This window comes from Chlamydotis macqueenii, chromosome 3, assembly GCF_036417535.1.
Source record: "Chlamydotis macqueenii isolate bChlMac1 chromosome 3, bChlMac1.mat, whole genome shotgun sequence".
Classification (NCBI taxonomy): Eukaryota; Metazoa; Chordata; class Aves; order Otidiformes; family Otididae; genus Chlamydotis; species Chlamydotis macqueenii.
In genome coordinates, this window is record NC_141558.1 from 86989774 (window position 1) to 87005157 (window position 15384).

The following is a 15384-nucleotide window of genomic DNA, read 5'->3' on the forward strand; positions in this document are numbered from 1 at the left end:
GCCCAGCCTCGTTTCACACGCTTCCCTCTTGCTTTGCATCAGAGGTTGCCCAGGCTTGAGCTCCAGGAACGGGAAGACAAATCTGAGCCTACGTAGACCTTCTTTTCACATGGTGAGGAATTATTTACACTTGGGTTGGGATTTGCTGCTCTACTAATTTTGTTGTCTCCTCGTTTGCCTGTTTGTCCCACATTTCAGACGGTGTTCCCTCCCTCCCCCTTCCTTCCCTTGCTGCCTCTACTTGCGACTGCCTTTCCTCCCTCCTCCTCCTCCTCCCAGCTGGCCCGGTTAGGCAGGTGGAAGAAGAAGCCGCACAAGGAAGATAGATAATCCATCAACTCAAATATCACCGAGTTTTACGGAAAAGGGGGGAAAGAGATGCAAAACTAAATGACCTTTAAAACAAGCGAGCTCTCCGGTTCCCTCCCCCACACAGAAGCGGCTCCTCTGCTCCGCTGTAACCTTCTCCTCCCTGTCCCAGCACTTATTTATAAGCACCATCAATAATTAAAAAGCTGCTTGCCTGCCTGCTCGCCTCAGCTGCGGTGTTGACAGAGGCCTCTCTGACGTTTCCTGGCTCAGCCTGGCTTCTTTGCTCACTTGGGCTTTTAATTTTCTTCCCTTGTCTTGTTAGAAACACAGGAATCACCCACCTGGAAGAGACGGGAGGTCTGTCCTAACCCTCCTCACCAGGAGAGCTCCCTGAAGCAAGCTGGTCGCCCCGAGAGCGACCCGGGAGCTGCTGGCTCTCATGTCACTGCAGCAGCAGCATGGGGTGGGATGTCTGGGGTGTTCCTGCTATGGGCATCACCACTCCCTGACAAAGCCAGGCTCTGGGAGAGGAGACCCCCTTGTCCACATCTGAGGGACGGGGAGTTCCCACGCTGGCAGCTCCTTGCTGAGAAAACAGCAAGCGAGGACTCTGCAGCTGAGGTCTCCAGCCCTGGAGGAACAGCGTCACCTTTGGGCACCCAGCCCCAGGCACCCAGCCAGGGAGATGGAAGCTGGAGAGACCCACCAAGCAGTGCAGCCAGAAAGCACAGCCAAACAGGACGAGTTGACCCTGGCAGGCGGAGCTGGAGGCCTTAGAGGGGTACAGCTGGGCTTAGAAATCAGGGATGGAAGGCGTTACACTGGCCTGGAGGAAGCACCGCAGTGTGTAACTGGGGGACAGGCCAGGCACAGAGGGAGCAGCTGAGCTTGGCACATGGCTGGCACTTCAGAAGTCCTTGGGGACACTCCGGGTCACTCCTTGTGGGTTCAAAGGCACCCTGCAGGCATCGGGCAAGCTTTGGCCCTTGAGCAAACCCTCAAGAGTGCCGTTTCCAGGCAGCTACAAGCAGAGCCTGCACCATGCCAGGGCTGAGCCCAGGGTCCCTTTGCCAGCGTGATCCCAACGCGGTGATGGGGCTCAAGAGGGAAGCCCGGTGATTCTCCCCGAGCTGGTCTGGGATGCTGCTGGACATGGTAGAGACATGCAGACAAGCAGTGGCAGACAGTTGCAGCTGGAGGCATTCGGCAGCATGCGCCCAGCTGCCCCCAGCACGCGGTGCGAGGCCTCGGGCTCCCCTGCTCCACCAGCCAAGCCCTGAAAGGGAAGGCAAAGGGGGCTGGGGAGCTGCCATGGCCCCCACACCCCACTGCAGGGCCAGGGAATGCCCGTGAGCCAGGCACAGCAGCGGTGGGAAGTGGATCTGTCACAGAGCGTGGCTCTGGAAGGATGGTGATGGCAGCTGGCAGCTCGTCAGCCCTGCCAGTGCCGGGCTCCGCTGCCCCGGGAGGGATGAGGTGCACGGGAGGAAGAGGGCACCAAAAGACAGTGTCAACTCAGCAGCCCTTGGCGCGCAAGCTCCCAGGCTGTCCTATCCCATCAGTGTCTGAATCCCGCCATGGCGACCACCCCAACATCGTCCTTGCTGCAACAGAGTGGACAGGGCCCCCTCCTCTGCGCCCACCAGTTGTCCCACACCAGACGCTGCAACTGCTGATGTGGGATGTACAGAGCTGCAGCTGGTGGACACCAAGGGTCTGAGAGATGGAAAAGGCACCTTCTTCCCCAGGTACCCCCACCTCCCCAACCCACGCAGCCCAGCTGGCTCAGGGGGATGCTGGAAGAGCTCACCCTCACCCCACTGCTCTCCCGTTTCTGTGGGTCAGGCTCTGAGGAGTGTGCCCCAGCCTTCAAGGGAAGGGGTGACCCTCTGCAAGGGGTATCGGGGGTCCCTCTGTAAGGGGTATCACAGTCACAACCAAGCTGGCCTTGAAGGTAAATAAGTCAAGCAGGGATGATGCCCTCATTTCAAATATAACAAAGCCCCTGGACCTCCGAGCTGCTTGCTGGTGGCCACATGAGGGAAAGATGCTGCCCTGCCAGCCCCGGGCTTTTCAAAATCTCCCTGTGTGCTGTCTGGCCCTTCCACATCCCTCTAGAGTGCTTACCCCTATCGCAAACACCTTGTGTTTAACAAACCGCAGCACAACAGGGAGAGGTGGAAATTGGGACAGGGAAGGGAATGACACAGAGTCACAAGCTAAAATACAAAGCACAGATCACTCCAGGGGAAAAAAAAAGAAACCACGCAAAACAGAGTATCTCCATGAGAGTGCTGGAAAACAGCCTCCGACTAACTGGGAAGGGAAAAGCTTCACACCTGCTCTGAATGTCGTGAAGGCTTCAACACGCCCAGACAGGAATAGAAGTCACTAACTAGATGCTTTCCCTCCTCCGAGTGGAAATACAGCCAGCTCTGCTCTCCCGCGCAGTGCCCCAGCTTGGCTCGCACACCCGCTGCCAGGTTTGGCGAGTCAGGTGGTGCTGTCCGTGTCGGAGGGCCCTGCAGCCAGCGGGCAAGTGGAACGTGGAGGGGAACGTAGCCAGCGCGGCCAAGGGGAACTGGCCGCATCCAGCACCCTTGGTGAGGACACAGTGGCACCTCATTTCGCAAGGAACAGAAGTGCAGAGCAGGATGGCTAGCAAAAGCGTTCAGTGACCAGCATTATTCTATTAATTACCTTCTTCGTGGCCTGACCTGGGGGCTTGTCCTGCCCCCAAGCAGGAGAAGCTTGCTGAAGCTTCAGACCTGTGCTTTGCAGGCACCCAGTGGTGGTGAGCAACCCCAACTGAACAAGACATTTTCCAACAAGCAAGGAAGGATAGGGTGAGGGAGCACAGAGGAAGCAGTGGCTGTTGTCATGTCCTAGGCATTGCCTATTCATTAGAGCATAGCCTGGGAGCTGGGCACAGGGGAGATCTTCAGAGCGGGTCCTCTCTTCCCTGGCACCCCTTGGTCTGGGGTTCCGCCGGCACCTCCTGCATCCATCCCACTGCAACTGAATCCCACGTGGCAGTCTGAAATCCGGCAGTGCTGGTTCTCCGTCTTTTTTCTGTAGATTGAAGGGTGGAGAGAAAGGGAGGGGAGCCTGGCACAGCTCCTGCCAGAGCCTGGTTTGCCATCTGGCATTTGGATGCAACACGAGGGGCTGAGTGGGAGGCAGCAGAGGGACCTGAGTCTTCTGGCCTGACGTTGGAGGGATCTCAGAGAGAGGGAAGCAGAGAGGCCTCCAGCAGTGATGAGAGAGGCGTATGCAAACAGGAGCCAGTAGGTCCCCGGGCACAGATCCCGGCCACAGGAAGGTTTTCGGTTGTCCCAAAATCTGGGTTCTGTACTTGGTGTGCAGTGAGCTGACCACAGCCAGAGTCGAGATAGTTGTTTATTTCATTTCTGCGCAGAGTGGGTGTGAGGTGGTAAATCCACAAAGCTCGCACACCTTGGCTAGCACACGGCAGGCATTTATGCAACAGTTATGAGGACTTTTTACAGCCATGCGTAGTCACCCTCATTCCCACAGGTTCTTATGATGCCTCATCTTCACTTAAAGTCACACCATCCTCCCTGTTTACTGCGCATGCTCCCTGAGGAAGGGGCTTTTGGTGGTAACAGGCTTTCTCTACCCAAGGGCAGAGGTTTTACTATGTTTATTAGGAGAGTTCACTCATAGTTCAAGTAATTTACTCTTTGGCTTTTATCAGCAGTTTTGTTCCCTTTGTTTATCTCTGTATTTTCTTGTTTGGCTGATTTACTGTTCCATCCTGTTCCTTCTCCCAGGGCCATGTCTTGTCTGTCTTGTTAACTATTTACACAGATTTAATAATTTTCTTTGTTTTACCTCTGCATATCTCCAACAATTCAGGCAAGCAAACATGCAATCTGGAAAAAAAAATTTAAAAACTAAGAAGCAGCAGCAAATAAACTGTCTCTCCTGGGGAGCTCCAGCTTGGCAGGACGAGGCAGTGTGTCCACTCCTTTCCTCTCACCCTCCTACCTGGCAGCAAGGATTGCTGAAGGAAAGGGGTCCCCGTGGTGGAAAGCGTTGCCAGCTGCTGAGCTGAACCAAGGGATATATCCAAGTTTCGGGGGAGCAGCAAGGATTTGTTGAGACACCGTGGCTGCTCAGATGGGCAGGATAGTACAGAGGTGGGGTTAATGAAGAGCAGCCTTACCAAACATCTTGGGCAAACACTGGCGCCAAGGATGTCCTGCCCCAGAGCCAGAGTCTGGGATGTACAGGAAAGAGTTAACAGCCATCCACTTTTGCCTCCATTTTCTTGGGATATGATTCCTGGGAGGCACAGCCTCAGTGGATGACAAAAACCTCACACACTATTTTAGCATCTGCGCTAAAGTAACCTGGATGAAAGAAACCTTCCTGCATCAGAGTTCAGGCCAGAGGTGGAGTGGTGTAAGAAGGAAACCGCCCGACCCCGGGCAGGTCATATCCCAACTAACCCCACGGCAGCTGGGCTGTGCCCTGTTGGAGATGAGGGATGAGTCCAGGCGTTTCCTGGGACTGGCTTGCATGAGCAGCGGAGGAAGGATGCCCCTTTTCGCAGACCTTGCTGCGATGCATGGTGGTGGGGGTGCCAATCATAACGACAAGTCAGATCCCCTGATTATTTCTTCCCATCTTGTTTCTTTAATTAATCTCAAAGAGAGAGCGTCCAACCCACCTGCAGCCTCAGGCTTTGGTGGGATCATTTCTTTTACAAACACACACACACACACACACACACACACACACACCCCCCCGCCACAGCGGGGCTCCTATGTATCTTTGGAAAGGGCAGGGCAAGAGGAGCTCCTGCACCCTGCCAGCTGGCAAGCTTTGCCTCCTTCCCTGTGCTCAGCATCCGTAGTCAAAGCCTGTGGGACGTCCCGGGGAGATGAGCCTCCGCTCCCGCTGCTGAACCCCACTCCCTACAGAGCCGGTGAGGCAGCAGATGGGCTGATCTCTCCCTGCAAACACAGGCAAAGGGGCTGGAAGGTAGGAGGTGGAACCAAATCCAGTCTAATTAAGAGTAATTACTATTCATCCCAGGAAGCAGAAGAAGACAAAACCCACGTTCTCTCCCTCTATTAATAGCTGTCAGCAGCTGCACGGTTCCTGCTGGGACCCAGGGAAAGCAGAAAGCTTTAGGAGGAGCAACAGCACGGAGAGCATCCTGCTCCCTCGTCCTTCAGTGCTGGCTGTGCAGGGGGCAAAATTTTTCTCCTTCCAGGATGCTGTTTCTTTTGCTGCTTCCCCCAGGACTTCAGGAGATGCTGGCTGCTTTTAAGCTCTTTTTTTCCAGCAGGAACTGCAGGGAGCCAGTTGGAGGAGGGCCTGGAGACAGGGCTTTGGAGCCAGTCTCTGCTCCTCAGTGTCCTTAATTTACTGAGTGTGTCCCCCCCGATTTTGGCAACTTTCTGTGCTCCTCTGAACTTTCCATTGAAAGGGTAGAAGCCATCCGTGCAAGAGGACTCCCCCAGCACCAAGGACGAACCTCGCTGGCTCCTGCCCTAGTGAATCCCTTTGGTGTCAGGCAGACATCAAACATCAACCGCCTCCTCTCAAACTTGACCTTCAGCTGCGCCTGCGGTTCTTCCCCCCGGAGAGATGAACCACATCTGACAGATGAAGGGTGCTTCGCTGAAGGCATCAGCTAGAGAAGCCACCCCACGTGGCATAAAGGACTCAAATATAGTGATATCCTGAACCAGTACGGTGACTTCTGGCCATCACAGCGTGATGTGAGGACAAAGGGGGCTGCAGGACATGCACTAGCAGAGCTGATGGGGTGGACACGTGCACAGAGAGGAGGGGGGTTCCCCTTCCACTCCTGCTACCTCCAGCTGCCACTGCGAACAGCCTGCCGCTTGCCGTAGGCAAAAACCTCACCAGATGTGTTTGTGCAGTCCCCGAGGAGACAGCTGGTGCTGGTGCCACCACATCAGGGAGAAACCAAGAAGAATATTAGAGGAGAGGAGAGCTGCTTGGCTGTGGAGCATCTTCGTGGCCAAGCAAAGCAAGGAAAGGCACCTTTCTGTGCCTGGGCACTGTCCTCTCCTCCTCTGGCACAAGGCAATTCCTGGCAATAGTCCCTGTCCCAGCAACACCCAGCACAGTTTCACTGCTGGTGCTGTGTGGCTGTCAGCAATCCTTGTGCTCAGAGCTGCTGGGGCGAGGGTTCCCCTTGGGTCCCCTTCTCTCAGATGCTCACCTTGAAGTGGAAGATGCCTAGATTGGGAGGGGCAGCGTCTTCTTTGAGAGCAGCAAGGCTCTCCTTCTTGCTGGAGCCTATTACCGAAAGAAACCCGGGTGGCAGCAGAGAAGGGAAATGTAAGAGCAGAGGTTCGGGTCAAAAGAAGGAGCTCCTCAGGGTAGCCATGGATGGGCAACTTGGTCTCTAACTTCCCCAGGTCCGTGCAGCACACAGGCTGCATACAGGCCACCAGTGTCTCTCCCTGGATGATCTTCAGCAAGCACAGCCTGCAGTGCCATGCAAGACCATTTGGGGATGAAGCAGAGATTTGGAGCTCTCTGACAAAGCCAGAGCTTCTGGTGCCCCAGCCCTAGAAATCACACCCAGTTGTGAGCTTAAGTCGTAGGCAGATAAAGCAAGAATTTTCCCTCCTCTCCCCTTCCCAGGATGACATGGTGTTGCTTTCATCTCCACATGGTTCATCTCCCAGCAAGTCCTTACAAACGCCCTCAAAAAGACAAAGAAATCAGAATGGGAGAAGCTAGGCTTCTAGTGCGTCTAGTCCATCCATAAGGCACTGCAGGACCTGGCTCCTCTCCTATTTATTTGTTGTGATATGAGGTTCGACTGCTGTTACACTGTCCTCAAGCTCCAGGCAAAGACAGCGGAGTTGATAACGCACAACAGCACCATAGGCGCTGTCTGGGGGAAATCTGAGCACTGGCAGCTGGAGGGATACAGAGGGCACCTGGGATTTGCTGGTAGGATGATGTTCCAGTCACTAAGGCCAGGAAGTAGTGCCTTTCCCCATCGTCCCCCCTCAAATGTAAACAGGGGGAATGGGAATGGGAATGGATACGGGAATGGATGTGGGTGTTTTACCCTCCACACAGGCAGCTACTCCATGGCATTTGAGGAGCAACCATCATGGCACACCCCGCTGGAAACATGTGCTAATGTCTACACGCATGGAAATAAATGCTAAGGTAGATAAAGAGTTAACACAGATATTTTTCAGGTACCACTACTTCTTTTCAGCATATGATTCAACACCTGACGGCATCCAGTTCAACAACTGACTGCAATACTTGGGCAATATTGTCTGGACTCCACTGTACCACAAAGTCTTCAAAACGTGCTATTTGCATCATATTATCCATGAAGCGGGTTAAAGGCTTCAGTATTGATGGTTTGCTGAAGGCTCAGCTCAGAAATTCAGCACAACTCAATGGGGGGCTATTTCTGTGGATCGGGTTTTGGTTATCTCCTTTGCTATTCAGGACACAAACCGAATTCAGGAGTAAGTGCCTGGAAATCAGCGCAAGGGAAAATATTCATGGTTCTATATTGCCCTCATTCCTACTTTTCAAGATCTCAAAAGCCCTGAAGATGTGCCTCCAGGAATAACATGGTCAGTGTGAGGCCAATGTTTGTGAAGGGCTTTGCGAGGCTTCTGACACCCCCGCTGTGTTAAACACCAGCTTGACTCACAGGTGGTGTCACTGTCTTCTTGGGAGCTGAGTGACAGAATCAGGCCACACCTAGAAAAGAAATACATCGCTGCCAAAGTCTAATTTCCCATCTTTGAAATTCACAAAGGCGGCCTCAAAATCTTGATTTTTTTTTTTAATCTGTGTATCTTTGCATTTATTGTTTTGTTGCAGGACTGTCATGAGAGCTGGCACCAGTATCACGAATGCTCCCACAGGGCACAGGCTGGCTATGCTCATCATGTACCCGCTACTGAGCACATCAGCATTTTGAAGGAGCGAAAGAAAGTCATGTTTCAGTCTGACAATCTACTAGCAAATACCAAAATGCTTAGGTCTGAGAAACGAGAAAGAAGAGATGCACGGTTTCATCCCTTTATTTACTCCCTATATTCCACAGCATTACGTGTGCTGTTGCTGCCATACCAAGGATTCAGGTGTTTCCCCTGTTCCACAAGAGAATGTTTACTGGGAGGGTGAAAAAAGAGCGGATTGAGGAGGGGAGAGATGGGCACCCAGCAGATGGACCAAGATCTTGCTGTCGGTGGAGTTCTCAGGTTTGCTCTCCTCCCCCTCAGACTTGCCTGCAATCTGTCATTCAGGGGTAACAGCCCTAAAATGGGAGGCCTTGAAGCAATCCAGTTTCAGGTACCGGCAGGGTATCTTGAGCAAGGACACTGTAGCGAATACTGATAAGCCTTAAAATACAGAGGTGCGACAAAATAAGCATCTTGAGCAGAATTAAGCATTCACCATTTGAATCCTGGTACGTAATCGCTCGGGGAGCACAGCTTGCCCTGTTCTGACCACGCTGCCGAGATGCCACAGCCGCTGCCACTGCGGGACTGCCCGGGACCTCGGCAAATGTCCCCCCCCAAAGTACCCCCGGCGCAGCTCCCTGGGCCGGGGCGGGGTGCGAGGGACGCCGTGCTCAGCTCACGCACTTCATCCGTGCTGGAAAAGAAGGCTCCCACCCCCGGCCTCGTGGGCCTCCAGCACGGGGTTTCAGCAGCTTCAGTGGGGCGGGGTGACGGGGTGGGGGACCCAATCCCAAATCCCCACCCCGCTGCCACCCTCCTGTTTCTCGCCACCCGGTGCAGCCCTGGCAGCCGGCAGACCGGTTCTGGCGGCCCGCGGGGGGCAGCACCCTGCGTGGGCTCCGCTCAGGAAACCCGGCTCGGCCAGCACCCACTCGCGACCCTCCCCACGCCACGTGGGACCAGCTCCTCCACGACCCCCCCAACCTGGGGCTGCCACGTGTGGCCGGCCCGGGAGGGGGTCCCCGCACCCCGGATTTGGCCCCGCCGAAGCGCCGTCACCGCCCAGGGCCCCGCCCCGCCAACGGCCGCGTCCCCGACGACTGGCGGCGGCGGCGGCGGCGGCGGCGGCGGCGGGTGAGGGGTGAGGGCCGGCCGGGCCGGGGGCGGGCGGCTGGGGGCTTTTCGTACCCCTCTTCCCGGCAGCCGTGGGCAGGGACAGCCGAGACCCCCAGGGCCGAGGGGGGACCCTGCGTGTTTCACGCCCGCGGCGTGGCCGGAGGCTGCCGGCATCCCCCTCCCGCGGGCCTCCCGTCGCCTCGGGGACACCCCCCTGCCCCGCTCCACTGTGAGTTTGCAGACCTTCTTAATCAAGCGGCCGGGCTAATGAGTTTTCTTCTTTTTCTTTCCTCTCGGGGACTCTGGAGAGGTGCTTCACTGGGAGGAGGGAGCACAGGGCTGCGCCGCCACCATTTTGAGGAGCTGGGCCGGTGGGGCCTGGGGCGTTGAGCAGCAGCCAGGTGGTTTTTTGGTCCAGCTCCAAGGCGAGAAACTCCTCTCCGAGTGTCCGGGGGCCGGCAGGTCAGAGCCAGCAGCGTGGAGTGGCCAGGGCGGCGGTGGGCAGTGCTCGGGTCCTGAAGTGCTTTTGTGTTTCTGTCCGCCCTTTGGGGACAGTGACCCTTACCTGGGCGCGCTGACAGACATGCAGGTCCGCCAGCCTGCCTGGAGTAGAGGGAACAGCACAGTGGCCAGGACACCTGCAGTACAGCTGGCGTTTTCAAGGTGCTGCTGCAGTGACATGAGAGGTTCCTCGATTTCTGGGTACACTGAGCTTCAGTGCGGATGTGACCTCGGCTGGGGAGTAACCATCCTCAGAATTTGTCCAGCGCTTACAAACTCTCCAGTAAATGCAGTGTTTACAGTTGCTCCATTTCTTGGATCACTGTAGTGCTGGTAGGAGGCATCAGGCAAAGGTCACTGGTTTCCATGCAACTCTTCATTTTTGGTCTCTCTGGGCTTTGGTGTGAATAGAAAGAACAGAAATATCTTCTTTCCAGATCAAAACAGGTTCAACTGAAGAAGGTTTGTTAGGCATGCTAGGTAGCAGAATCAGTTGGTTGTGTGAGTGGATTTCTGTCAGTTTCTTCCTAGGAAGAGAAGTGTGATTTCTTTTCTTTTTTTAGAAGTTTTAGTATCGTTTACCTTTCAGCCTAATCTGGGTGTTAAATGGCATAAACTGGGAATTTACTACATGACCTTATTAGTTGTATGTCATTTAATGAAGCCTTTTTAGTGTAGGTGACTGGTGTGTATGTAGCGTGGGTGGGAAGGAGCATGTATTAACACTGTTGACTTATTGATAGTGAATTACAACGCTTCTCCAGTGTTTAAATACACACTTAGCAAACCCGGCTATGGAAACTGGCTTGGCGTATTAGCTCTGGCTGGGTGAGACTCCTGCAGCCAAGGTGGAGGGCATGCAGTGGTGGAAGCAGCCCTTGCCCTGGCAGTAAGCACAGCCAGTGGGGTCCCTCACCATGCTGGGGGTGGTGGGAATGTATGCAGCACGAGCAGTGACTCAGCATCAGACTCAGCTCCCCCAGCACCACAGGCGAGGGGTTGATTCAGACGCCTTGCGGGCTGGCTGTCGCACTCTGGCAGCCTTGCTTTTGCTGGCTTCACGCCCAGTGCCCAGTGGGGATGGTGGAATCAGCTGAGCTGACTTGTGGAGCTCAGGTCGAGGGAAAGCTCCTCAGCAGCCCAGACACAGACACCTCGAGCTGTCTGCCTCTTTTTTGGGGCCATCCTACTTCAAGTCCAGTCTACAGCTGGGTAGCGCACACCAGCTGACCTCCCGCTGCAGGCGAGCTTTGCTCAGTGAGCTTCATCCAATGTATGAAGGGTCTGCATTGCTTCTAGAGCTGGGTTTCAGCTCTGCCTGAGCACAGCTGTGCCTCCCACTTGGTCTCCAGGGTCCCTTTTGGTAGTCCAGCATGTGCCATGGGTTACATTCCCTCTAAAAATCTATCTGCCATCAGTAAACTGGCAACCAGATCATCTGCTGGAATGCAGCCATGGAGTAATCCTAGGCCACCGATGCTGTGCTGGCTTTCCCCAACAGCTGGCCTTTAATGATTCCTTGCAAAAGGTCAGGAAAGCCATCAGAAGCTCCAGTTAGCTGTGACTGGCCTGGGGGATAGAGTGGCACAGATGCTTTTTGAGTAGGACGAAGGACTGAGCAAGGAGAAAACATTTCTCCCAGTCACTTCTCTTTGTTAATGCCACCTCACTGCCATCTGGCTGTGCCTTGCCCTTCTGCTAAAGTCCGTTAGGCACCAAGAGCTGGGTTTCAGCTGGGTCAGTGTGCTGTGGAGAATCAGGCTGCTTCTCTTCCCCCTCAGTGGTGGTCCATTGTCACAGCATCTTCCTTTAGGGGCAGCGGGCTTTGCAGAGAAAGGGCTCCCAGTCCTCACATCTGCCCATCCTTCTCCTTCCACATCCACCCTTCTTCAGACCAGGCTGCCTTTTTTCTACAGCCCTTGCCTTTGTCATCCATACACCAGGGCCTCCCAGGAAATACAGCTTCCCTGCCCTTGGCACCCTTCCTCCTCCTGCTTTGTCCCGGAGGATGCCGTGTCACTACCATTTCCACCCTTTTCTGACTCTCATTCTGAAACAGTTCCTCTCTTCTTGGACCTGCTTCAAGAGCATTTGAAGAAGCCTTGGCTGACACATTTGCTGCAGCACAGCATGAATTATTTTGCTCCTCTCCTCTAGTCCTCGGTATTTCACAGATCTCCGCTCTTCCCCTTTTGCTGGTTCCTTTGCAGGCCCTTCCTCAGATGTCTTTTGGAAGGGGAAGGAGCAGAGGGAGGAGCACTAGCAAAGCCAGCTACAAAGCTTTCAGGGAGGGAGGGGCCCGTGCTGACCGAGGCAGCACAAACTGGGAGGGCAGAGGAGAAGAGAGCAGCCTGGTGCAGGGGAAGGACACAAGACGTTTCATCTGGGGAGCGCTGTCTGGCTCATGCCCTTCACAAATGAGGAGCTCTTTGGGATCAAAGCGCTGTTCTGCTGAGGGATGTTGTGGCATGTGACAACTACATGGCAGTTGTCTTCTGTGCAGGATCTTACCACAGGGTCCTTCTAACTGTACTGTGGTGCAAGGCCACTTTTGTCCTGAAGCATCCTTTTGGTCTTGCAGGAAGCTGTCCTTGCCTCTGACACTGCTGTCCATCCACCTGCCTCATGCTTCTTTTAGGTGTCTTGCAGTCTCTAACCACCCAGCCCTCCGCTGCAGCCATGTTATGTCCAGTTAGCCCAAGTAAGGATCAGCATGGGTCTGTATGCCCTGGGAGATGCTCACCAAGCCGGGAGCTCTTGTTGAACCCAGAACTAAAGGGGCAGACTCCTTCCTACTGTCTCCTCTGCCTTTTTCAGACTGGTAGGGCTGGGAAGGGAACCATTACGCCTCCCAGGCAGTAACCATACACGTGAGATCGTGACAGCAGACAGCACTGGTCCTGGGGTTGGGGTAGGAAACAGCAAATGGGAAATGCTTCTGGGAAAGCTCTGCAGAGCTAATGGGCCTGGGCATCCTGCCTTCTGCTCCAGGCTGGTTCTTTTAGCTTGTATCTGCTTAGGCTCATTGTGGTCTGAACAGGTCTGACCAGGTCTGACCCATCTCATCAGTTAATGGATGTTTGGAAGGAGTTCAGCTGGAGAGTAATTGGGAAAAGCAGAAAAAAAAACCAAAACAAATACACTTATAATGTATTCATCTGTAAAGCATCTGTCTTTAAAGACTCATAAGAACAGGCATACTGGATCAAATCAGTCTGGCCCAGTATCCCATCTCTGACAGTGGCTAGAAGCAGATGTCTGGAGAAGAGCAGAGAAACAATGCAAGTACGTGTGTTTCTTTCGTCCAGCACTCTTCCCCACCTCCAGCTGTGTCCAGTTCTCACTGGACCAGATGTGGTTTCTGTGCATTGAATCATTCTCAAGGGGTTTCTCTTCCCTGGACTTGTCCTGGAACCTGCACAGACTCTCAGCATCCACAATATCCCGTAGGAAGGAATTCCCCAGCCCAACTGCAGACCATGTGAAGAACCATCATTTTCCTTTCCTTTAAACCTAGCTCCTGCCAGCTTCACCTATTTCTTTTATTGGAAAAGGCAGTAAACAATCAATTCCTGTCCATCCTCTTCCTCAGCGCTCTGAATTAACACCACATCATTATCTCCTTATTCCGCGAGGTACCTAGATACCTCTTTGTACAGGGCAGCGTATAAAGATAAGGCTGAGTAACATTGCTTTGCTGCACTGCTTCCAGCCTAAGCAGAGGAGGCAGGCAAAGGGCAGGGGCCAAGTGCATTACAGGAGAGCAATGTGAGCAGACCATTCCTATCACTGGCCTCTTTCTAAACTCGTCTTTTTCTTTTGCAGGCAGTCCAGCTGGAAGATGCGGTGGTGACTCTCAAGCTATTTTCCTCTTGCTTCTCCTGAAGGAGAAGTGGGTCCTGAGCAGGATGCAGCAGCCAGTGGCTGGTGACAGGAGCACAGCTGTTCCCTCGCTGTATCCGTCCCAGGCCAGCCCCACTGCTGACTCGTACTTCACACACCGCATCATTGAGGATCCCGAGTGGTCCCTCGCCACTGTCCCCCAGCTCACTGAGCTCTGCCTCCAGCACATCGTTCACAATTTCGAAAGTAAGCAGGAGTGCATTTCCGCTGGGACACATGGAGAGAGAGCATCAGTCCTGGGAAGCAGAGGGTCAACAAGGCAGGCAGATGCATCTGAAAGGCAGAGTGTGGTACCCAGCCCTGCCAAAGGAACAGATGGGGAGAAATATCCCCTCAAGCAGCTAGTTAGACAAACTGTTTAGTTGCTAAGTATGTACTTGTACACTCCAGGGATGGCTGCAGTCCTCTGGGCTGCTATCCAGGACGTAACTCTGTCCTAACCTTGCCCTACTGTTTCTTCTTCCTCCCGTGCTTTGCCGGACTCACTTACCGAACCGCAGCCGGGGCTGTGGAGTTGCAGTTTCCTTCTCTTGATTTACAGTAGCACTCGAGGATGGAGCCCCATTGTCCTGAGTGCTGTACAAGAAGATGGAGAATTGCTCCGTGCTCGGAGGAGCTACCATCTCAGGATACGTATTGTACTCACAGTCTCAGGCCTTCTCCACGGCTTTTGGTGGTGATGTGACAAGTTATATCCTCAGGCAGGGAATGTGCTCTTGAAGCAGGTAGACTGATGAAACATAGCAAAACAGAAAAAGCATGTCTTGCCTGCGAATTGACTGGGAGGGGGAAAGGAAGGGCCTACCTGTCTTTTTGGCTGACTCAGTGAAGTGGCAGCAAACAGCAAAGACAGGCCTAGGGCTGTATCCACATTGGGACTGTAAGGCAGTGCAGAGGAGCTCAGTGCTGCCTCATGCCAGGAGCTGGTGATACTTGGGGGTCTGAGCTGGGGCACCCTTGCAGTCCTATCAGCCTGGTCAGTCAGTCCGATACCAAATGGATTGGATCTATATTGTGGGCACATAAAAGCAGTGTGCTTGGTGTCTTGGGGACCCTCGTGCCATTACCTGAGCTGTGTGGCTGCATCTCGCCCACTGCTGTGGCCTGAGCGAGCCCGAGTGAAGCTAGCCCAGTTCTGCCCACGTGTCCCACTTCTGCTTGCGTCGTGTGATCTTGTAGAGAAGGTCACTGGAGTGCCAGCTGTAGGACACTGGAGAATAGATTCCAGGAAGAGTCTGTAGTAAAACTCTGCGTGTCCTTAGGAAGAAAATGCCACAGAAACAGAGTAAATATAAAGCTAACCCCACTTTGTGTCTCAAAATCTGATTTCCCATGCACAGATAGGCCTCTCCACTGCTGATTTCTGTTAGCCAGCACTACTGTGTATATATCACCAAGCATTCATGGTGTGAGCTTTTCTCTGGCTTTTCTTACCACAAAGAACTTTCACCAGACAGAAGCCAGCTGGGACTGAAGGCGAGCATCAGGAAAGAGACTGAGTGGAGAAGGCTCCTGGGAGAAGATAGCTGTTATTTAAACAAGGTGGACCTAAAGGCTAAAAGTGTGTCTCAGTGGAAAGGAACAGGAATCAATT

The 15384-nt window shown here is 53.9% G+C and overlaps 2 protein-coding genes across 3 annotated transcripts in view; one reads left to right on the forward strand and one right to left on the reverse strand.

Moving 5' to 3' along the window:
• DRC5 (dynein regulatory complex subunit 5) overlaps positions 1-15384 on the forward strand; it is a 21071-nt gene continuing 5687 nt past the window's right edge. Inside the window, exons 1-2 of one of the 2 annotated variants that reach the window (XM_086745946.1) lie at positions 1-112; positions 13713-13976. In XM_086745946.1, the coding sequence (XP_086602072.1) occupies positions 13796-13976 (181 nt within the window). In that variant the 5' untranslated portion in view covers positions 1-112; positions 13713-13795. Of the gene's footprint in view, positions 113-13581; positions 13977-15384 lie in introns of those variants that run through there. The other variant, XM_010129850.2, reaches the window with a different exon arrangement.
• The window catches only part of TMEM151B (transmembrane protein 151B), a 27274-nt gene continuing 25864 nt past the window's right edge, over positions 13975-15384 (reverse strand). The window contains exon 3 of the transcript XR_015258314.1: positions 13975-15047. The gene's annotated coding sequence lies outside the window, so the exon portion shown is untranslated. The remainder of the gene's footprint in view (positions 15048-15384) is intronic.